Source organism: Haliotis rufescens, unplaced genomic scaffold (genome assembly GCF_023055435.1).
Source record: "Haliotis rufescens isolate VD_foot unplaced genomic scaffold, xgHalRufe1.0.p SCAF_1, whole genome shotgun sequence".
NCBI classification, from domain to species: Eukaryota; Metazoa; Mollusca; class Gastropoda; order Lepetellida; family Haliotidae; genus Haliotis; species Haliotis rufescens.
Window position 1 is genome coordinate 37,224,393 of NW_025963779.1, and position 25,984 is coordinate 37,250,376.

The window sequence follows — 25,984 nt, forward strand, 5'->3', positions numbered from 1 at the left end:
GAATTGGCCAAAATACAGACCTGTTCGCCATAACTTCATCTTATTATTGTTCAGATCATACCATTCTGGTCCACAACAAATACACAAGAGTTTAAACGCTCAATGTTGTCTACAGTATAGCAGGCTTGCATGCAAAACAGTGTCATAACTTTTATAACATACCATATGTTTTTTCAATAACACAAAGAAGAAGACAGAACTTACTGCCAATTGCAATAGGAATATGTACATTCAAAACACTGAGAAATGAACAACATTAATTTCAACAACACTGAGCCAGCATGACATTCCATCTATCACCAAGCCTGAAGATGTGTGTGAAGCTTGTGGATGCTGGACTCAGGGGATTACACCTCTGCAGAAACAAGAGGCAGTTTGGAAACACAAGAAATCATTGAAACAGCATCAAGAAAATAGAAACTAGGTTCACTGAGAGGAGGGCCCACTTGCGGACAGTGCTGTGACTATTGATCACAACAGTCTCTGTACAAACATTCCTTTGTGCAAATTGGCCCAGAACACTAATTTTAAATGATCTTTTAAGTAAACAAAGATAAAACATATTTGCACACTGGAATGAAGAACTAAATTCAGTTGATCACTGCTTGCAAAATATATAACAAAAGCACTTTCATATAGCAAATCAACACCTGATAGTTATAGGGTCTGCATTGTAAGATCATGCTAAATATTGTTCTAAGCTTATGTATAACAAAAGTTCATAACTAGTGCTATTTTGATTGATGTACAGTTAACAGTCTTTTAGTACAAACAATATTTAAAACAACATCTTGGATGATGTTGTGAGAAAGATTTAAAACATTGTGCCTTGACCAGTTCACAGTCAGATGACAGAAAGAAGTACAAAGGAGTTATCTCCCTCGAATGAGCAACTTGCCAACATATTTACTTCATGAATTCTTGTTTACATACATGAATTATACAGTGTTTAAATGTTTTTAGAAAAGTACAATCCCTCTATACAGTACTGATATGTTTTGTTTTTTAAGATGGTAAATAATACTTTCACTCATATATAAAGGATTTATTTTTTAGTTTCAGAAAATGTGACCATCAATCAGTTCGTAAGTCTATTACAGACTCCAGGATCACAAAGAATTATCCATCTTCTTCTCACCATTGTCAGTCACTTCTCCTTGAAATCTTGTGGGAAAACCAGATTATATCCCATCCAAGAATCATTATGACAAGATCAGTGAAACAAGAGTTTGTTCACCGAGTGTAAAAGATCGGCTCATGGTTTTACCCATACAATAATGCCCAGAGATTGTTCAACCAGAGACTAGGATGAAGAAACACAGACCAAGACATTGCTGTCAGCGACATTCTTTGAAGGTGTCTCGGTTACAAGTCTCTCTCTTTATGAACATAATCAAGTCATTCTCCTCAATACAAATATTTATCAGAATACTAAGAAAAAATATGGGTACTGTTATGAAATTGACACCAACATTTTATTATAAACCTAATCACTGGGTTTTTATAATACCCAGTACAATGGGAAGTTTGACTCAGAATTACCAGGATTCAAAGAATCAAGAAAAATAGAAACAGGATGACAAAATCTTCATTCTCTTTGGTTTAGGCTAGAAATAAAAAACTCCTTAAAGATTGGTACTGACATGGTATCACATTTTATGTTGTCAGAAATCAATATTAAAATGAGAAAATAAAGCAGTAATTTTGTTTGTTTGAAACTCCTGACCAGTAGCTTTTAACACCTTGCAACGTTTCCAATTAAGGAAATCTACCGTTTCACAACTTCCAACCTCCCTTGTCAACTACAACACATGCATCTATAGCTTAAAAATCACTGACTGGTGCTGAGTTACCATTTCCTCATGCCACTTCCTTCTTATCAACTATAACACCTGCGACAGTAGCTTTGATATTTGGTAATCTTAAGAGGACATTGCACAACTTTCCAGACTCAGTTAAGGCTAGTGTCAGTCAGCCACTCGCAGTAACTTCATGGCACAAAACTTTCCAGATTTACAGTACTACTGAACATGTGAGAAGGATACAGGGCTATTTCATGTTATGTATTAACTAGAGGATGGCAACTGGTGTACTACCAGCCTGCACACTCAGGATATCCTTATCAAATGTTGAGTAGTATAAATGTATGGACTGCTGTATAAAAATGAATAAAATATTTAAAAAATATATGCTTGGATGTAAACATCACTGGTCAACCAATCATTTGTCGTTAAAACATTAGGAGTTTGTTGCATATCAATGTCTAGAATATTGTCTGGTTGTGCATATAGTGAAGCTTATTGTCTGGCTGACCCGACATCAAGGTATGTCATCACTGTCTGTACTGCTTCAGCCCCAGTTAAAGAAGTGTCAGGCCCCATTAAAAATCAGATATAAAAAACCCATCCCATCATAAAGCTGTCATAAAATAAGCTATGAATCATATCAACAAAAACAAACTCAGGTTAATTTGCAACTCTTTAGAGGAACACAGTATCTCCACTGGAGCAGGTCATCACAGCATGGCCAAACACTTGATGGCTGTGTTGATGGCTGTTGTTGTATCCGAGGTGAATATATCTGCTTGCCATAGGAACTCAATGTCAATAGCTAGGATCTCCCAGTAAACTGACTTGCAGTGTCTTCTTCTTGAGACCAATATATTACCTGTAGCAGTCACATGCTTTATCATCAAACTAACTTCTTGAGCTGCTTGAATCTTAGCAAATCGATATTGTACTAAACATGGTACTGACCACATAAACAAAGACTCATGAAGTATGTCAATATCTAGAAATGTTTAACATATGTGTATCTAGATATCAACTTATTATCAAATTATGAACCCCAGTGACATATGGTGATGTTATGATCACTGAAGTATGGATGATCAAGTTTGGTGGGAGGTCCAACCTCATGTCTGCTCTATGTCCACTTCAGTCAGCATAGCCTGAAACAAGAGAAACACAAGCTTCACTACCACTTTCAGTAGTTTTCTTTTATTCCAGGAACCTTCCTTTTCTGTTCTCATTCAGTGACAAACACTCCAAACTGAACACAGGCATGAGTGGCCCTTGCAGGTACTGGTAAGGTTAAGTTGCCATCATTAATCATGTTTGAAAGAGGAAGAAAATACAGTATCAGCCACATCATGCAGTTGGTATCATCTGAGTTGCACACAAGATGCAGCACACAAACATCACTTTCATAGTTAACGACCGTTTCCATGGTCTAGTGGTAGAGCATCCGCCCAGAGAGCAGAAGGTCTGGGGTTCAATCCCCAGTTGCATCATACCAAAAGAAATTAAAATATGGTACTTGTTACCCTGTCTGGCGCTCGGCATTAGTGTCTGAAACAAGTACTGGCTGGCTCAGTGAGTGAGTGAGTGAGTGAGTGAGTATGGTTTTATGCCGCTTTTAGCAATATTCCAGCAATATCACGGCGGGGGACACCAGAAATGGGCCTGGCTGGCTCCGAGTCAGTATACTATGTCTGTGTGGGTTTTTCATGTTAAACTACTGCATCTCAGTGGGCTAGCACTATAAAATTGGAGTCAGTCCGGACTAGTATGAGCAGCCACACACACACACATGCATGCACATCGCTACATAAGTGCAATAATCTTGGTCACAAGGTTAAACCCCATTTCACTTCACCCCACCATAGTTGACATGTTTACGACCAGACTGTTTTGTGTTTTCTTTTGTTTATGGATTTTTGGCCCAAAAATTCAAGTCAATGGGCTCAAAATATATTCTTAAAATTTGCAATTTCAAGTATACTTTTGATCCTCAAAATGTCAAGTAGGTAGAAAAGAAGTTAATAAGTGGGGATGGAAGTTTTTAAGCTAAATTTCCAACAGGTCTTAATTATAACATATTTTATTTTTTGTATATTGCTAGTGGGTTTGTTGTTCTCAATTCTACCATGACCTTAAAGAATGATTCTGATTAGTTGAAACAAGGTCTCAATTTTCAGATCTTTTAAATTAAGCCTTTCACATGTAAATTGTCCATATAAATACATCAAATACATCATAACATGGCATTTCTTGACTAAGAGACACTAGAAGCTGGTGGTATATGTGATAAGGGATAGTAGCAGCTGGTGGTATATGTGATAAGGGATACTAGCAGCTGCTGGTATATGTGATAAGGGATACTAGAAGCTGGTGGTATATGTAATAAGGGATAGTAGCAGCTGGTGGTATATGTGATAAGGGATACTAGAATCTGGTGGTATATGTGATAAGGGATAGTAGCTGCTGGTGGTATATGTAATAAGGGATAGTAGCAGCTGGTGGTATATGTGATAAGGGATACTAGCAGCGGGTGGTATATGTGATAAATAAGGGATACCAGCAGATGGTGGTTCATGTATATGATATAAGAGATACTAGAAATTGGTGGTATGTGTGATAAGGGATACTACCAGCTGGTGGTATATCAAATAAATAAGGGATACTAGAAGCTGTGATATATGTGATAAGGGATACTAGCAGCTGCTGGTATATGTGATAAGAGATACAAGAAGCTGGTGGTAAGTGTGATAAGGGACACTACCAGCTGCTGGTATAATCATGTGACACAGCTGCCTCAAACATAACTTACATTAGCAACAGGGGCTGTCTTCGTCACTTGACAGTCAACAACAGATGACTCCAGGGCGCCGAGGTCTGGGAACCCCGCACCTGAAACACACAAACTCACTATTCCAAAATATTTACACATAAATATGCATTTTCTACTTCCCATGTTAACTGCAATGTCATTTGTAAAACCTCAAATGACAATATGACTGGAATAATAGAGGCCAAGGACAACGTATCAGATGAACTCTTGATTACATCCCCCTCAACATCTCTTATCTATCATATTCTTTCAGTTCACAGAGCCAATCCTCATAGGACAAGCATGATGTACCCATGACCAATTCTTACCTTTGGGTTCCCCCAAGGTTACACTTTCATGCATGCTACAGCTGTCCTACCTGTAATAGTGAATGGTCGGGCCATGGGAGGGAGTTCCCAAAACTTGGGGGGTACCACGCAAGTCTCATATGGTTGCACACGCTCGATGTTCCCATAGTCAACGAAAAACACCTTCATCTTCTCATTCTGTCGGAGAGAGGTTTTCAGAACCCAGGCTCTGAAACAAATTCAGGCCTGAGTGAAAGGAATTTCACAGCTGTTGATGATGACTTTCAGTCAGAATTCTTTGTACCATTAAGATGGTCCTATGGAACATACCTGTGCCCTCCCATTCATACAACTAAAATGGTCAGTCAGAATTCTTCATACAATCAGTCAGCCAGAAGCCACCTGTGCCACTCCCCTTCATACCCTACAGACAGAATCCACTTGTGCCACTCCCCTTCATACCCTACAGACAGAATCCACTTGTGCCACTCCCCTTCATACCCTACAGACAGAATCCACTTGTGCCACTCCCCTTCATACACTGCAGTGAGAACCCACCTGTATCACTCCCCTTCATACAATGCAGTGAGAACCCACCTGTGCCTCTCCCCTTCATACACTGCAGTGAGAACCCACCTGTATCACTCCCCTTCATACACTGCAGTGAGAACCCACCTGTATCACTCCCCTTCATACACTGCAGTGAGAACCCACCTGTATCACTCCCCTTCATACACTGCAGTGAGAACCCACCTGTATCACTCCCCTGCATACACTGCAGTGAGAACCCACCTGTATCACTCCCCTTCATACACTGCAGTGAGAACCCACCTGTATCACTCCCCTTCATACACTGCAGTGAGAACCCACCTGTGCCTCTCCCCTGCATACACTGCACTGAGGACCCACCTGGATCACTCCCCTTCATACACTGCAGTGAGAACCCACCTGTGCCTCTCCCCTGCATACACTGCACTGAGGACCCACCTGTATCACTCCCCTTCATACACTGCAGTGAGAACCACCTGTGCCTCTCCCCTTCATACACTGCAGTGAGAACCCACCTGTATCACTCCCCTTCATACACTGCAGTGAGAACCCACCTGTGCCTCTCCCCTGCATACACTGCACTGAGAACCCACCTGTATCACTCCCCTTCATACACTGCAGTGAGAACCCACCTGTGCCTCTCCCCTTCATACACTGCAGTGAGAACCCACCTGTATCACTCCCCTTCATACACTGCAGTGAGAACCCACCTGTATCACTCCCCTTCATACACTGCAGTGAGAACCCACCTGTGCCTATCCCCTTCATACACTGCACTGAGAACCACCTGTATCACTCCCCTTCATACACTGCACTGAGGACCCACCTGTATCACTCCCCTTCATACACTGCAGTGAGAACCACCTGTGCCTCTCCCCTTCATACACTGCAGTGAGAACCACCTGTATCACTCCCCTTCATACACTGCAGTGAGAACACACCTGTATCACTCCCCTTCATACACTGCAGTGAGAACCACCTGTGCCTCTCCCCTTCATACACTGCAGTGAGAACCCACCTGTATCACTCCCCTTCATACACTGCAGTGAGAACCCACCTGTGCCTATCCCCTTCATACACTGCAGTGAGAACCCACCTGTATCACTCCCCTTCATACACTGCAGTGAGAACCCACCTGTGCCTATCCCCTTCATACAATGCAGTGAGAACCCACCTGTATCACTCCCCTTCATACACTGCAGTGAGAACCCACCTGTGCCTATCCCCTTCATACACTGCAGTGAGAACCCACCTGTATCACTCCCCTTCATACACTGCACTGAGGACCCACCTGTATCACTCCCCTTCATACACTGCAGTGAGAACCCACCTGTGCCTATCCCCTTCATACACTGCACTGAGAACCACCTGTATCACTACCCTTCATACACTGCACTGAGGACCCACCTGTATCACTCCCCTTCATACACTGCAGTGAGAACCACCTGTGCCTCTCCCCTTCATACACTGCAGTGAGAACCACCTGTATCACTCCCCTTCATACACTGCAGTGAGAACCACCTGTATCACTCCCCTTCATACACTGCAGTGAGAACCCACCTGTGCCTCTCCCCTTCATACACTGCAGTGAGAACCCACCTGTATCACTCCCCTTTATACACTGCAGTGAGAACCCACCTGTATCACTCCCCTTCATACACTGCAGTGAGAACCACCTGTATCACTCCCCTTCATACACTGCACTGAGAACCCACCTGTATCACTCCCCTTCATACACTGCAGTGAGAACCCACCTGTATCACTCCCCTTCATACACTGCAGTGAAAACCACCTGTATCACTCCCCTTCATACAATGCAGTGAGAACCCACCTGTATCACTCGCCTTCATACACTGCAGTGAGAACCCACCTGTGCCTATCCCCTTCATACACTGCAGTGAGAACCCACCTGTATCACTCCCCTTCATACACTGCACTGAGAACCACCTGTGCCTCTCCCCTTCATACACTGCACTGAGGACCCACCTGTATCACTCCCCTTCATACACTGCACTGAGGACCCACCTGTATCACTCCCCTTCATACACTGCAGTGAGAACCCACCTGTGCCTATCCCCTTCATACACTGCAGTGAGAACCCACCTGTATCACTCCCCTTCTTACACTGCACTGAGAACCACCTGTATCACTACCCTTCATACACTGCAGTGAGAACACACCTGTGCCTCTCCCCTTCATACACTGCAGTGAGAACCCACCTGTATCACTCCCCTTCATACACTGCAGTGAGAACCCACCTGTATCACTCCCCTTCATACACTGCAGTGAGAACCCACCTGTGCCACTCCCCTTCATACACTGCAGCACATCGCCCAAGGCCCTTCGTTCTGGCCAGATGGTTATCTGTATCTTGCAAGTCAAGGATCAGTCGCTTCAAGGCCTTCAGGTTCTCCATCTCAAATAAGAAAATACGTAAATATCAAGTTGCAGGTTGAATTCAAATAAACTTTGATGCACACTGAACAAATATCCGCTTATTGCAGGTGCATCTTCAGAACCATTTTAAACCAACACTATTTCTCTCTATAATATGACACAACAAGAGCATGAAAATATCTCAGCAGACCCTAACTCAATAAAATAGGCATCCTGCAATTTATTGGAAGCAGTCAATTTCTGAAACCCAGGTCACCACCTTCCCATATCTCGCTGACCACCTGCCCCCAGGTCTCCATCTTCCCCTACCTCACTTACCACCTGACCCAGGTCTCCATCTTCCCTAAACTCACTGACCACCTGCCTCAGGTCTCCATCTTCCCTAACCTCACTGACCACCTGCCCCAGGTCTCCATCTTCCCTTATCTCACTCACCACCTGCCCCAGGTCTCCATCTTCCCTTATCTCACTGACCATCTGACCCAAGTCTCCATCTTCCCTTACCTCACTGACCACCTGCCCCAGGTCTCCATCTTCCCTTATCTCACTGACCATCTGACCCAGGTCTCCATCTTCCCTTATCTCACTGACCATCTGACCCAGGTCTCCCTCTTCCCCTATCTCACTGACCACCTGCCCCAGGTCTCCATCTTCCCCTATCTCACTGACCACCTGCCCCAGGTCACCATCTTCCCTTACCTCACTGACCACCTGACCCAGGTCTCCATCTTCCCCTATCTCACTGACCACCTGCCCCAGGTCACCATCTTCCCTTATCTCACTGACCATCTGACCCAGGTCTCCATCTTCCCTTACCTCACTGACCACCTGCCCCCAGGTCTCCATCTTCCCTAACCTCACTGACCACCTGCCCCCAGGTCTCCATCTTCCCTTACCTCACTGACCACCTGCCCCCAGGTCTCCCTCTTCCCTAAACTCACTGACCACCTGCCCCAGGGTCTCCATCTTCCCTAAACTCACTGACCACCTGACCTAGGTCTCCCTCTTCCCTTATCTCACTGACCATCTGCCCCAGGTCTCCATCTTCCCTAAACTCACTGACCACCTGCCCCCAGGTCTCACTCTTCCCTAAACTCACTGACCACCTGACCTAGGTCTCCCTCTTCCCTTATCTCACTGACCACCTGACCCAGGTCTCCATCTTCCCATATCACACTGACCACCTGCCCCCAGGTCTCCATCTTCCCTAAACTCACTGACCACCTGCCCCCAGGTCTCCCTCTTCCCTAAACTCACTGACCACCTGACCTAGGTCTCCCTCTTCCCATATCTCACTGACCATCTGCCCCAGGTCTCCATCTTCCCTTACCTCACTGACCACCTGCCCCAGGTCTCCATCTTCCCTTACCTCACTGACCACCTGCCCCCAGGTCTCCATCTTCCCTAACCTCACTGACCACCTGCCCCCAGGTCTCCATCTTCCCTTACCTCACTGACCACCTGCCCCCAGGTCTCCCTCTTCCCTAAACTCACTGACCACCTGCCCCCAGGTCTCCCTCTTCCCTAAACTCACTGACCACCTGACCTAGGTCTCCCTCTTCCCTTATCTCACTGACCACCTGCCCCAGGTCTCCATCTTCCCTAACCTCACTGACCACCTGACCCAGGTCTCCATCTTCCCTTACCTCACTGACCACCTGCCCCAGGTCTCCATCTTCCCTTACCTCACTGACCACCTGCCCCCAGGTCTCCATCTTCACGAACCTCACTCACCATCTGACCCAGGTCTCCATCTTCCCTTACCTCACTCACCACCTGCCCCAGGTCTCCATCTTCCCATACCTCACTGACCACCTGCCCCAGGTCTCCATCTTCCCTTACCTCACTGACCACCTGCCCCAGGTCTCCATCTTCCCTTACCTCACTGACCATCTGACCCAGGTCTCCATCTTCCCTTACCTCACTGACCACCTGCCCCCAGGTCTCCATCTTCCCTTACCTCACTGACCATCTGACCCAGGTCTCCATCTTCCCTTACCTCACTCACCACCTGCCCCAGGTCTCCATCTTCCCATACCTCACTGACCACCTGCCCCAGGTCTCCATCTTCCCTTACCTCACTGACCACCTGACCCAGGTCTCCATCTTCCCTAACCTCACTGACCACCTGACCCAGGTCTCCATCTTCCCTTACCTCACTGACCACCTGCCCCAGGTCTCCATCTTCCCTTACCTCACTGACCACCTGACCCAGGTCTCCATCTTCCCTTACCTCACTGACCACCTGCCCCAGGTCTCCATCTTCCCATACCTCACTGACCACCTGCCCCAGGTCTCCATCTTCCCTTACCTCACTGACCACCTGACCCAGGTCTCCATCTTCCCTAACCTCACTGACCACCTGACCCAGGTCTCCATCTTCCCTTACCTCACTGACCATCTGCCCCAGGTCTCCATCTTCCCTTACCTCACTGACCACCTGCCCCCAGGTCTCCATCTTCACGAACCTCACTCACCATCTGACCCAGGTCTCCATCTTCCCTTACCTCACTCACCACCTGCCCCAGGTCTCCATCTTCCCATACCTCACTGACCACCTGCCCCAGGTCTCCATCTTCCCTTACCTCACTGACCACCTGCCCCAGGTCTCCATCTTCCCTTACCTCACTGACCATCTGACCCAGGTCTCCATCTTCCCTTACCTCACTGACCACCTGCCCCCAGGTCTCCATCTTCCCTTACCTCACTGACCATCTGACCCAGGTCTCCATCTTCCCTTACCTCACTCACCACCTGCCCCAGGTCTCCATCTTCCCATACCTCACTGACCACCTGCCCCAGGTCTCCATCTCCCCTTATCTCACTGACCATCTGACCCAGGTCTCCATCTTCCCATATCTCACTGACCACCTGCCCCAGGTCTCCATCTTCCCTTACCTCACTGACCACCTACCCCAGGTCTCCATCTTCCCTTACCTCACTGACCACCTGACCCAGGTCTCCATCTTCCTTACCTCACTGACCATCTGACCCAGGTCTCCATCTTCCCTTACCTCACTGACCACCTGCACCAGGTCTCCATCTTCCCTAACCTAACTGACCACCTGCCCCAGGTCTCCATCTTCCCTTACCTCACTGACCACCTGACCCAGGTCTCCATCTTCCCTAACCTCACTGACCACCTGCCCCAGGTCTCCATCTTCCCATACCTCACTGACCACCTGCCCCAGGTCTCCATCTTCCCCTATCTCACTGACCACCTGCCCCAGGTCTCCATCTTCCCTTACCTCACTGACCATCTGACCCAGGTCTCCATCTTCCCTAAACTCACTGACCACCTGCCCCAGGTCTCCATTATCCCTTACCTCACTGACCACCTGTCCCCAGAAGAAAGTTTCCTCCTCAGCGGCTGTCACCAGCACCTTGATGTGGCTGCCCTGCTTCAGCGCATTCCTCTTCACCTTCATCTTTAACAGTATGTGGGAGTACAGCTCCAACACTTCATATATACTCTGTTCAGACTCAGACGACACATCCTCACTTGAATAGTCCAAGGAGTCACTGACTCCGTCCAACACTTGGCTGCGGGTCATGGAGACTGGCCGGCCCCCTGCGAAGCAGTTGCGTGCCATCAGTTTCTCCCTCACCTGAGGGGTGGATCGGGGAATGTCCAGCAACAATGGCCGACCCAGGTAATCGAACTGGTTCATTTCTCGGATGGCAGCCTCAGCCTTGTCTAGATTTGGCAACAACACGTACGCTTTTGGGCTGTAATTACAACACTGATAAAAGTAAGGTTGAGAGACATATTATCAAGTAATTTATGACAAACTACCTAATGTCTCAAAACATAACATCAATATTCTCTCGCATCTGAGTTCCTTATTGTCAAGCTAGAATCTCTGCCACAAGCCAGCAGGACTTACTCAGTCCATTCACAAACATGAATGTTTTCTCCCTTTCAGTGTATAAACTTAGTTGTACAAAGGTTGTATGATTCCATGTGCTAACATCAAATTCCTTTGGATATCAAGCAATATCGTAACTTTGATGTTTAAAGAAATATTGTTACACTCTGCACTGTAACAGTTTCAGCAGGATATTGTAATATGCAAAACAATCTGTTAAACAAACTAAAAGACCTCAATAGCATTGACTTCTCCAACTTCCGTATCAGCGTGTTTCTTTACTAACAAAAGAAAAGTCCTGTCACGTGCTGTGCAAATTAGCTTGTGTCGGCGGTGTAATGCCAAGTGAACACTGCGCCTGAGTGTGTCAATCAAATAACACTTCATGCCAGAACTCAGTCCACCTTAATGTTTTGTTTGTGTATTGTTTTAACGTTGTATTCAATATTTCAGCAATATGACGGTGGTCTGTAAATAAACGACTCTGTACCAGAAAATCCAATGAGTTATATCAAGAACCTCTGTCTGCTCAACTGGGATACGAGGTACATGCAAAATCTAAGTCAACAAGCATGACCACCTGATCCTGTTAGTCGCCTCTTATGACAAGCATGGGTTTTAACCTGGATCATCACAGGTACAGCTTCCTTGGTGTCAAGCAAGCATGACCACCTGATCCTGTTAGTCGCCTCTTATGACAAGCATGGGTTTTAACCTGGATCATCACAGGTACAGGTTCCTTGGTGTCAAGCAAGCATGTCCACCTGATCCTGTTAGTCGCCTCTTATGACAAGCATGGGTTTTAACCTGGATCATCACAGGTACAGGTTCCTTGGTGTCAAGCAAGCATGACCACCTGATCCTGTTAGTCGCCTCTTATGACAAGCATGGGTTTTAACCTGGATCATCACAGGTACAGGTATCAGGTTTCTCAGACAAAGATCAGTAACAAAATGGTCACATACTTAGCATGCTTAATTTGAGAAGTAAAATATGAAAATAACTCATGAATTCCAAAATGATTACAATTATTCAGAACCACTATCACATATTATCTACAGGTACATCCGCAACATGTAGTGCTCTTGACCAAGTGCTACAACACTTGTCATGGTCTCAGATTCTTCATCAAAGCACTTGGGAACAACACTCACCACTTGTTGGCAGGGACAATGTTGACACTCACAACATCATAGCGCAAGAACAAAATGTAAAGTTCACGCTGAAAACAAATAAATTAAAATATTAGTTCTACCTTTAACCAAAGAGCTGAAGACCTCAAACTTTGAATGAATCTTAACAAACAAGTAGATGTTAAGCAAACTTACTGGTGGTGTGGACAAGATCAGGGCAGATCACAATGGTAACCCAACTTACTGGTGGTGTGGACAAGATCAGGGCAGATCACAATGGTAACCCAACTTACTGGTGGTGTGGACAAGATCAGGGCAGATCACAATGGTAACCCAACTTACTGGTGGTGTGGACAAGATCAGGGCAGATCACAATGGTAACCCAACTTACTGGTGGTGTGGACAAGATCAGGGCAGGTCACAATGGTAACCCAACTTACTGGTGGTGTGGACAAGATCAGGGCAGATCACAATGGTAACCCAACTTACTGGTGGTGTGGACAAGATCAGGGCAGTTCACAATGGTAACCCAACTTACTGGTGGTGTGGACAAGATCAGGGCAGATCACAATGGTAACCCAACTTACTGGTGGTGTGGACAAGATCAGGGCAGTTCACAATGGTAACCCAACTTACTGGTGGTGTGGACAAGATCAGGGCAGTTCACAATGGTAACTCAACTTACTGGTGGTGTGGACAAGATCAGGGCAGATCACAATGGAAAACCAACTTACTGGTGTTGTGGACGGGTGAAAGTTGGCAACAAATATGCTGACAGGCTCGTCATCCTTCCCATCCTCCACATCAACAGAATTCTCCAAGTCAGGCACTGAAGCTTCTAGCTCCGGCATTGTAGTTTCGAGTTCTGGCATTACATCTGCTGCCTCGGCCATGTGCAAGGTTGAGTTCAACTGCTGTTGCGGTTTCTGTGGTGACCTGCCCACTGGTGTAGATGTCACCATCTTCTTCCCCCTACTGTCAATGCTAATACTGATGTCCTGCATCCGGTCAGACAGATTCAGACCTCGGCCACAGCCCAAACTTGAGGAACTTTCAAAACTGTGGTTTAACTCGGAGCTGCTGGCATCCCCTCGTCGGAGGCCATCTGATGGTACAGGTCCCAAAATACCTAAAAAAGACCCCACAAAACATATCACTGGTCATGAGTAAGAGGTCAACACACTTCGTGTTCTGTATTGTATTGTGTACCTCTGCAGCATAGATGTTTCACAATTCATGGTGGGTGTTCCAGGGAAGCAATTTCAGCCACCATCAGCTTGATCAGTTGGTATATATGCATCCCACTTAATTGGAGATTTTTTAATATTTGCCAGTAATAGGCTAATAAAAATATATATATATCACAAGAGTCAAATTTGTTTGATAGGCATTACTTAGAAGTTGACGGATGACAAAGTAGACATAATTTATGGATAACAACTTCTTTAATACTGTAAAGGCAACGTTTTGGTATAGATCCTTATACCGTTGTCAAGCTTGACCATGGTATAAGGATCTATACCAAAACATCGCCTTAACGGTAATTAAAGAAGTTGTTATCCATAAATTGTGTCTACTTTGTCAAGAGTCAAATTACTGGAAATGAAATACTGCCAAGATATTCAATCACTGCGGTGCTTACAAGGTGCATACAGTGTAATATCAGTTGTTACCATCTATCTATAGTTATTTACATGAATGGCAACAATCAGAACAAATCACTAATAAATCATCAACTATTTCCTAAAATCAAATCATTGGTTTAAAATCTGATAAAACTGAATTTCCTCACTCTAGTCATCACATTTTATAGACTGAAATATCCACTTCAACGGCTGAAGCCTCAGCACTTTTTTACTATTGTTAATTGCAGGTGTATATTGAGAGTAAAGTTCGCCATATCTGTTATTTCCTTATTAATGTGTTCTTTATATCCATCAATTTTATATGATTAAATATACATCAAATGGCCAGGACAAAAGAACAACTTGTTATATCAGTCAGATTGTTATAAGTATGTTTGTTGTAAACATGGTTTACTGTGATCTTAAGCAAAAACATCGTCTCGGAACATTGTCACTTTTCAACAAAACAATGGCATGGGTGTCTCACCTGGTTTTTCCTGGTAGGTTGTTTTTTGACTGTGGTGGTTTATATCTCCCTTCATGTTTCTCCCTGATGTGGCTCCTCCGCCTGAGAAGCAAAACACAGCAAATACATAAACATACACAGACAAACAACAGCACAGACATAAATTTACACAGACAAACAACAGCACACACATAAATATAAACAGACAAACAACAGCACAGAAATAAATTTACACAGACAAACAACAGCACACACATAAATATACACACACAAACACAGCAAATACATAAACATACACAGACAAACAACAGCACACACATAAATTTACACAGACAAACAACAGCACACACATAAATATACACACACAAACACAGCAAATACATAAACATACACAGACAAACAACAGCACACACATAAATTTACACAGACAAACAACAGCACACACATAAATATACACACAAACACAGCAAATACATAAACATACACAGACAAACAACAGCACACACATAAATTTACACAGACAAACAACAGCACACACATAAATATACACACACAAACACAGCAAATACATAAACATACAGACAAACAACAGCACACACATAAATATACACACACAAACACAGCAAATACATAAACATACAGACAAACAACAGCACACACATAAATATACACACACAAACTTAGCACAAACATAAATATACACACACAAACACAGCACACACATAATTATACATACACAAACACAGCAAATACATAAACATACACAGACAAACAACAGCACATACATAAATATACACACACAAACACATCACACACATAATTATACATACATAAACACAGCACATACATATATATACACACACAAACACAGCACAAACATAAATATACACACACAAACACAGCACACACATAATTATACATACACAAACACAGCACATACATAAATATACACAGACAAACAACAGCACATACATAATCATACATACACAAACACAGCACATACATAAATATACACACACAAACAACAGCACACACATGAATATACACACACAAACAGCACACACATAATCATACATACACAAACACAGCACATACATAAATATACACACACAAACAACAGCACACACATGAATATACACACACAAACACAGCACACATAAATATACACACACAAACACAGCACACACAAATATACACACACAAATACAGCACACACATAATTATACATACACAAACACAGCACATACATAAATATACACACACAAACAACAGCACACACATGAATATACACACACAAACACAGCACACATATATATACACACACAAACACAGCACACATAAATATACACACACAAACACAGCACACACATAATTATACATACACAAACACAGCACATACATAAATATACACAGACAAACAACAGCACACACATGAATATACACACACAAACACAGCACACATAAATATACACACACAAACACAGCACACACAAATATACACACACAAATACAGCACACACATAAATATACACACACAAACAGCACACACATAAATATACACACACAAACACAGCACACACATACATATACACACACTAACACAGCACACATAATTATACATACACAAACACAGCACACACATAAATATACACAGACAAACAACAGCACATACATAATCATACATACACAAACACAGCACATACATAAATATACACACACAAACAACAGCACACACATGAATATACACACACAAACAGCACACACATAATCATACATACACAAACACAGCACATACATAAATATACACACACAAACACATCACACACATAATTATACATACACAAACACAGCAAATACATAAACATACACAGACAAACAACAGCACATACATAAATATACACACACAAACACATCACACACATAATTATACATACATAAACACAGCACATACATATATATACACACACAAACACAGCACAAACATAAATATACACACACAAACACAGCACACACATAATTATACATACACAAACACAGCACATACATAAATATACACAGACAAACAACAGCACATACATAATCATACATACACAAACACAGCACATACATAAATATACACACACAAACAACAGCACACACATGAATATACACACACAAACAGCACACACATAATCATACATACACAAACACAGCACATACATAAATATACACACACAAACAACAGCACACACATGAATATACACACACAAACACAGCACACATAAATATACACACACAAACACAGCACACACAAATATACACACACAAATACAGCACACACATAATCATACATACACAAACACAGCACATACATAAATATACACACACAAACAACAGCACACACATGAATATACACACACAAACACAGCACACATATATATACACACACAAACACAGCACACATAAATATACACACACAAACACAGCACACACATAATTATACATACACAAACACAGCACATACATAAATATACACAGACAAACAACAGCACACACATGAATATACACACACAAACACAGCACACATAAATATACACACACAAACACAGCACACACAAATATACACACACAAATACAGCACACACATAAATATACACACACAAACAGCACACACATAAATATACACACACAAACACAGCACACACATACATATACACACACTAACACAGCACACATAATTATACATACACAAACACAGCACACACATAAATATACACACACAAACACAGCACACATAATTGTACATACACAAACACAGCACACACATAAATATACACACAAATACAGCACACACATAAATATACACACACATACACAGCACACACACAAATACAGCACACACATAATTATACACACATAAACATAGCACGCACGCAAATATACACACACAAATACAGCACACACATAAATATACATACATAAACAGCACATACATAAATACACACAGAAACACAGTACATATATAAATACACACAGAAACACAGCACACATATAAATATACACACAGAAACACAGCACACGCAAACATATACACACACAAACACAGCACACACATAAGTATACACACACAAACACAGCACACACATAAGTATACACACATAAACACAGCACACATATAAATACACACATAAACACAGCACACATATAAATACACACATAAACACAGCACACATATAAATACACACATAAACACAGCACATATAAATATAGACACAAATCTCTCTATTACGGTATTAAAGCAATCTGCTGTTGCTGGATCAAACCAGATCATGAAACTGAGGATTGCAATACATGCGCTCACCATTGTCAGAAAAATACAGTAACTCATCAACTCATCACGCTCATCACTGTAAACATAATAAAATTTACTATTTTATGACAAAGTGATCCAGATGTTTGAGTAAACTAACCCACTACATGAAGCAGAAGAGAGACAGACAGTTTACTGATGTGAAAGTTGTTTTGGGTAGGGTCCTCGTCATCATGGTCATCACACTGATTGAATCCTTGGTGTTATTTTCATAACGTAGGAATATTTCTTTTCAGCAAATCCATTAGTTTTCTCAATTGGAGAAGTATAATATGGCTTGATGGTGCGTAAACCTCCACTTTCCAAAATATATTGTGTCTTGACGAGGAGTGCAACAATTATGTGCAATCCCCTGTGCCACTATACAAGCATTGTATATGTTGGTCATGAAGCCATCCAAAACTGCTGGTAAACACAAGATCTGAATGAGCAACATTTAAAATTGTAAACAAAGTAATTATAAAATACTCTTTTCAACCATTTGAAAATACTCTCAAGCCACTTATTCATCAACAAACTTCATATATGTTGGTTGGGTGTCTTTGATGATGAAATGTGTCTCTGACATGGCAAGTGTAGGCTTTATCAGCAGGATGTATATGGTATTGTGATGCAGTGCATCAGTACATTCATGGCCCTCCGGCTGTCACTACTCACCGGCGCCACTTGGATGAGATGATGGAGGGTTGGCCTGGGGTTTATTGTGGCTAGGAAGACTGTCTTGCTTGGAAATCCTCACTTCTACTCTACGACCTTTAATGTCTTGTCCATCCATGGCTTCAATCATCTTTTGTGCATCCTCAGATGTGTCAAAATTCACAAAAGCATACCTTAAAAATAGTAAAACTCATTCTGTTGAACAAGTCATGAAGGTGCTTCTACAGTTGGTTCAACCAATTACTCGTAACACATCAGTATACAGTGGGACTTCCACTTGTCAGGTGTCAAAAGACTCATTTCCTAACAGGGAGGACATCAGTGAGAAACTAGCATGATAGGAAAGGAAAAATGCTGATGCCTCAACAATTCCTGGAAGTATGCAAGCTGAGAAACAACAGTCTCCAAGATTACTTCTCCGCTTTCACACAGGCTTCTCATCAAACCAATGTGTTGAAATTGTGAACATAAAATACGGCCTCCAAGTTTAACAGTCCTTGTATTAGCCCTTTTATGCCGAGCGCCAGGCAGGGGAACAACAAATACCATTTTTTAAAACGTCTGGATAACGTGGCTGGGGATAGAACCCAGGCCTTCCACTCCCCAGGCAGATGCTCTATCCACTAGACCATGGAGGCAGTCCCCTTAATTCATGGACTGGTTCCTGGCAATGTTTGACCTGTTTAAAGTCTGCAGAGATTTGTTTCACAAATAGAATCCACATATAGCCAATAACCCTTTCAGGATTTCCTTAGCACGACAGCAGGGTCCAGGATATTACAACTTCCACTTAGATATAATACACTACACATAATCTCAAATTCCAAGTTTTGAAAACTTTCACGCATTCCCTACGTCATGTTTACATTACAAAATAAATGTCCCCTCGTAAGGCTTAAAAAAAATAAACGGATTGGTTCTCAGGCAATGACTTTTGAAAATATAGTGCATGCGGGCGGGCTGGGTTGGATTTTTTTTGCTTGTTCAAACTATAGTCTGGAAGGTAATTTAAGGTACCAACGTTTACTACAATATCTGAAAAACTATCGGACCTACTCCAGTCAAAGTTGGTATGAGATTATTAAACAGTAATACATACCTGGATATAACTGGATATTACATTTAAAAACAATCACGCACGCACGAATACGGTGTTAGCTTTGGGCGTTTCAACGTGCGTGATTCCTGTGCACCCTTTCGAGTTGAGTTGATTGGTTCAACTGTGTCATATGGCCCTGTGACGCAGGGGTAGCATTATGCAGATGGCTGTTTCAATGATTGCTCGTTCCACCCGTGGCGAACAGGTCTGGTTGTGGTTGAAATATAGTGATAGCTAAATAGACAGATTTTTTATTCATGCACCGATTGTCTTTAAATGTAATATCCAGTTATGTATGACTGTTTAATAATCTCATACCAACTTTGACTGGAGTAGGTCCAATAGTTTTTCAGACGTAGACGTAGTAAACGTCGTTACCTTAAATTACCTTCCAGACTATAGTATGTAACCAAATAAACAGTTGTGTACCATCAACCTGGGAAAGGGCCTCTCTACATAAGGAAGCATACAAAGTTTACTACAACTATTTCCGCAATTACCATAACACGAGATGCACAGTAAAGCAGTGCGCATATAAAGGGAAGTAACTGCATGCTGTATTGGACCGCAGTGTTTAAGTATAAGGATTTTTGGATTTTTTTCAAAATGGAAATAAAAACAAAACGTGCGGTAGACTTTCTGATGATGTGGGCGGTGCCTGAGAACCAAAACTATTATTTTTTTTAGCCTTATTGTAGCAATATAATATGCTCTAACTAACCAGACGACCAAATGAAACATATGAGAATGCCATCAACATACTGACAGTACACAGATATCTACCAGCCACTATTCTGGACAGAAACTGTCTTTTTGCAGCAAAGTCAGTCGATTTTGAAGTTAATAATTAGGTTGTTATGAACTAAAGTTCCAGACAGGAATACATTTTACTGACCTCAGGCTTCAAACTTCAGTGTCTGAAACCACTGGTGCCAGCATGCCCCATTATACAGTAGCATCAACAGGTGGTGCATGTTCCATGACTCATGCCCAAACTCTGTCTTTACTTAGGATCATGAAAACGTTTTAAACAAGTATTTGTCACAGAGTGACGAAATATCCCCCGCCTGTACACCATAGTACCAAATATGAAGACAATCCAGCGATTAGTTCTTGAGATATTGTGGCAACACCGTTTTCCAACTCCAAAAACAGATTTGCCTGCTGTGACCTTGAAAATGGGGTCAAGGTCACCAAATCTGACAGGTGTATGCGGTGTCTGTATATACACTATAGTTCCAAATATGAAGACAATCCAGCGATTAGTTCTTGAGATATCGCGGCAACACCGTTTTCTAACTCCAAAAGCAGATTTGCCTGCTGTGACCTTGACAATGGGGTCAAGGTCACCAAAACCGACTGGTGTCTGCGGTGTCTGTATATACACCATAGTTCCAAATATGAAGACAATCCAGTGTTTAGTTCTTGAGATATCGCGGCAACACCGTTTTCCAACTCCAAAAGCAGATTTGCCTGCTGTGACCTTTAAAATGGGATCAAGGTCACCAAAACCGACTGGTGTCTGCGGAGTCTGTATATACACCATAGTTCCAAATATGAAGACAATCCAGTGTTTAGTTCTTGAGATATCGCGGCAACACCGTTTTCCAACTCTAAAAGCAGATTTGTCTGCTGTGATCTTGAAAATGGGATCAAGGTCACCAAAACCGACTGGTGTCTGCGGAGTCTGTATATACACCATTGTTCCAAATATGAAGACAATCCAGTGTTTAGTTCTTGAGATATCGCGGCAACACCGTTTTCCAACTCTAAAAGCAGATTTGTCTGCTGTGACCTTGAAAATGGGATCAAGGTCACCAAAACCGACTGGTGTCTGCGGAGTCTGTATATACACCATAGTTCCAAATATGAAGACAATCCAGTGTTTAGTTCTTGAGATATCGCGGCAACAAACAGGTGGGACGTACGGACGGACGTACGGACGTACGGACGTACGTACGGACGGTCGTGAATACTATATCCCCCGCTTCGCGCTTTCGCGCGGCGGGGGATAATAATCAACTTACAACTTCACATCTTTCCGAACTAATCTTGATTCTCTTGGGTTAAACTCAGCAATCATTTCATCAAACTCTTCCTATTAAACAAAAAGTAAAGGAAATCATGACATGGTTAAGGTTGTTGGAAAAAGGATCACACATTGATTGGTCAAACATGCCAATGCTGAATAAAAATTGTCGTTTAAGATGTCAACATTGTAAACTTGTAAAAGACATAGGAAAACAATGGTGGCATAACCAACAGAACCCATTATATAGCTACAAGTTCAGAAAACAAACATTACTGGGACCATGGCAACACACAATGAAACATAGCCATCATACAGTCACTTGCTTCATGTAGCCAACAGTGTCAGCAACTGTCCACACACATGGACATGCAAGCCAGCCAGCAGAGGTACAGCTTTGTCACCTGCCATATTGATTACACAGGCAAAGAACCCACTTGTCAAAAAAGCAATCACAGCAATCACTTCATAAATGTTACAGTAGAAGTATCAAGAAAGTCAAGCGCTGCAATCACTTGGTGCAAGTGTTTGTTTGATTTGTTTGTTGTTTAAGGTTGCACTCAGCAATATTCCAGGTATATGAAAACGGTTTATAAATAATTGAGTCTGGACCAGACAATCCAGTGATTCACACCATGAGCATCGATCCACGCAATTGGGATCAACCAAGTCAGCAATCCTGACCACCCGATCCCATTAGTCGCCACTTACGACAAGCAGTCACCTTTTACGGCAAGCATGGGTTACTGAAGACCTATTCTACCCAGATTTTCACGGGTTTGGTGCAAGTGGGTCTTGGACAATGCCTGTACGCTACAAAGTATGGCCTGTCTGACACATCTGTCCAGCAGTCAGAATTCTATTTTTTAATGATTATCGCCACACTCTGCATAGGTTGCTGGGCCCTATATTCTTACCCTGAATCCCCACAGGTGCCCTATATTCTTACCCTGAAGCCCCACAGGTGCCCTATATTCTTACCCTGAAGCCCCACAGGTGCCCTATATTCTTACCCTGAAGCCCCACAGGTGCCCTATATTCTTACCCTGAAGCCCCACAGGTGCCCTATATTCTTACCCTGAAGCCCCACAGGTGCCCTATATTCTTACCCTGAAGCCCCACAGGTGGCAGTGAGAGCATAACTTGTATGGACCATGTAAACTGTATTAATATTTATATTCTGTGTCTTTTTCTGGCATATAGAAGATGTGGTATCGATAAAGACAGGGTTGATTTACAGATTTAAACCCTTATATGCGATCTTTCAGTATGTTCACGTGCTTGATAAAGGTACTCTCATCTGTACTGAAATGTCATACTGCAGCTACAAGAAGTTGAAATCCACAAGTCACCGTTCATTTGTGCCCCGTTATCAACAGGAAACAGTATGTGACTTCGCTGCATGTGGAGACTGCCCCCTGCCGTCTACCTACCTCTTTAAGAGTGTTCGTAATGTTTCCCACAAACACTTCATGTTGCCGCCCACCAGGGACCCCTTTCCTGATGAACTTTTTGTGAGCACCTTGTTTCTCCTGTGGATTATCTTGTCTTTTTGGTGGGACGTCACGCATTTGGGCTAATGGATAGATAAATAAAAAATAGATATCATATAACTTCCTTGGGTAAAAAATATTTAATATATATATATATATATTTATTTATTTAACCCATATATATATATATATATACATATATATACACATACACACACACACGTCAAAGTACTCAACTGTCTTAGCCAAAACACGGGCCCTACATTCATAAATGCAATATGAAACTCCCTGATCGTTTTTTCACTTTTATTATCATGCTTATCTTGGGTATTGACTTACTTGTTGACATTCCAAGTTGTAGAATTTTGACTAGGGCAAAGCCATCTTAAAAGTACCCCTATTTTATGTATATTCAGAAAAAAGTAGAAACCATGCCATAAGCTTTTCTCCAAAACTTCCAATATAAAATTTATATAACATAATTTGATACATATCCCAATTCACAATGTTTTATGATCTCTGTCAATACCTTTTTTTCTGTTAGCATGAGATTCAGTGACTCAGTGTATTATTATACATTACTTGCAGCAGAAAAACATATTTTCACAAACAAGCATATTTTATCATGTAACTGAATGTCGTTTATTTACAACACAAATAATTGTTTGGGCTGAAGAAATTTATCTGATAAACATACTTAATATACTCTTTAAAAGAGTGAAAGTATTGTTTATATAATAATCCATTCCTTGCAAATTGGTGCATCATATTGATAGCCTTTCACACAATCGGCTGATGGGCCCCGGATGACCAACTCTGTATACATTTCTCTTTGTCTCATTTGGCTTAGCAAATCTTCCTACAGCCTCCTTCACTATTTCCTAACTGCCATCCATGTTACTCACACAGTTAATATTTAGGTCACTGATTACTTTCAAGCAACTTCATCTAGTCAGAAGACCGGTCATTTATTATAAGGGTGGGCGGATGGGTCAGAAGGAATCAGAGGAGTGTCATGAAAAATGGATATTTTATAACGAAACATTAAGTGCTTTTGCGTTTTGTCTTTTGGGGGAGGGAGTAAGAAATAAACAAGGACTTGGGGAGGGCAATCCATAAATATGACAGGCATTAGGGTTATTATTTTCTGTACATTAGTGCATCCAAAACCTCTGGCCCACTGCCCCCTGTCATAAATGACTGGTCCCTGACGTCAGCCAAAGTGCAAGCATATATCTTCAGTATTAACCACATTTCATTGATCTACACATATCCATCAGCTGATAAACAATATACTGCAATGTTCAAACAGTTATATATCTTGCCATTGTCATTAACCATCTGTAATCAGCCAGGAAAGAAACGCACTGCTGGATCTACACACATCACATACTTCTACATATACGTTACAAATGTTGCAGAGTACAGAGATGACAAATATCAAACAACGGTAGAGTTGCCCACTTTTGTTTCTTCCATCAGATCTTTGCGTTGCTTACATTTTTACATGTCGGAGATCGGGTATAATATGAGATTTGAATTATTATACGTCAATCATAGTACCCAAATGAGTCTTAGCAAAAACTAATTTGCAAATTACATTTCGGAAACACATTTGGGGCTCAGCGATAAGTGGAGTCCTTTTACACTTTAAATTCAAAAATAAAATCTTTACTTCGAGCCAACAATTTTTTCAAGAAAATGGTTTACCTCAAAATAAAACATTTCGCCTATGCACAATCGAGTATCATAGACACACTTTCCACATGTTGAAAAATAAGCTCCATCGAAGAATATCATAACTTTCAAACAGTACACGCCAATGTGGTTATCAACACTATCCCTTTAGGGTATTACACTTGGATTGACATATCATATGCCGATCTGTGGTTAAACTGGTTATCCATGACCTGATTAAATAAGGCTGAATTCTCAATCACTGTAACTGATCTCTTGACTCTTTAAGATGTTCTTGCACTTTGGTCAGTACAAAATCAGTAAAATATGATATGACATGGCATTGGATATTGTTCACCAGGTTGATGGATATCACTTTGGAATATTAGCCAGCTGATCCGTCAGCCTTAGCCATCAGTCTGTGTACCAGGCTTCCATGCCAACAGTTACATGGTGCTTCGTGGTGTTAAGAACTGGGGGTTCCTGAGGCTACAGCAAAATTAGCTTTGTAATGTATAAACCCATCAAGTCCTTTAAACATTAGGATAATAACAAGGAGGCCTTGATCTTAACTCTGAATTTCAAACACTGCTTTGTTTAATGGATTGGGATACATTGTGAATATTTTGCAAGATAAGGCGTATATTTACATAATATTACAGATACTGTAGACATGGTAAAGACCTCTGACTTTGGAAGAAGAGTTGACTGACAAGTGAAAC

At 42.2% G+C, this 25,984-nt stretch overlaps 1 protein-coding gene across 1 annotated transcript in view; it reads right to left on the reverse strand.

Moving 5' to 3' along the window:
• Positions 1 to 2,372: 2,372 nt before the first annotated feature.
• Positions 2,373 to 25,984, reverse strand: part of LOC124135708 — a 34,148-nt gene continuing 10,536 nt past the window's right edge. Inside the window, exons 7-17 of the mRNA XM_048395937.1 lie at positions 23,526 to 23,668; positions 22,091 to 22,161; positions 18,965 to 19,137; positions 14,980 to 15,060; positions 13,602 to 13,996; positions 12,889 to 12,956; positions 11,192 to 11,594; positions 7,766 to 7,884; positions 4,991 to 5,148; positions 4,612 to 4,691; positions 2,373 to 2,950 (exon numbers count right to left, since the gene is read on the reverse strand). Coding sequence (XP_048251894.1) covers positions 2,915 to 2,950; positions 4,612 to 4,691; positions 4,991 to 5,148; positions 7,766 to 7,884; positions 11,192 to 11,594; positions 12,889 to 12,956; positions 13,602 to 13,996; positions 14,980 to 15,060; positions 18,965 to 19,137; positions 22,091 to 22,161; positions 23,526 to 23,668 — 1,727 coding nt within the window. The 3' untranslated portion in view covers positions 2,373 to 2,914. The remainder of the gene's footprint in view (positions 2,951 to 4,611; positions 4,692 to 4,990; positions 5,149 to 7,765; positions 7,885 to 11,191; positions 11,595 to 12,888; positions 12,957 to 13,601; positions 13,997 to 14,979; positions 15,061 to 18,964; positions 19,138 to 22,090; positions 22,162 to 23,525; positions 23,669 to 25,984) is intronic.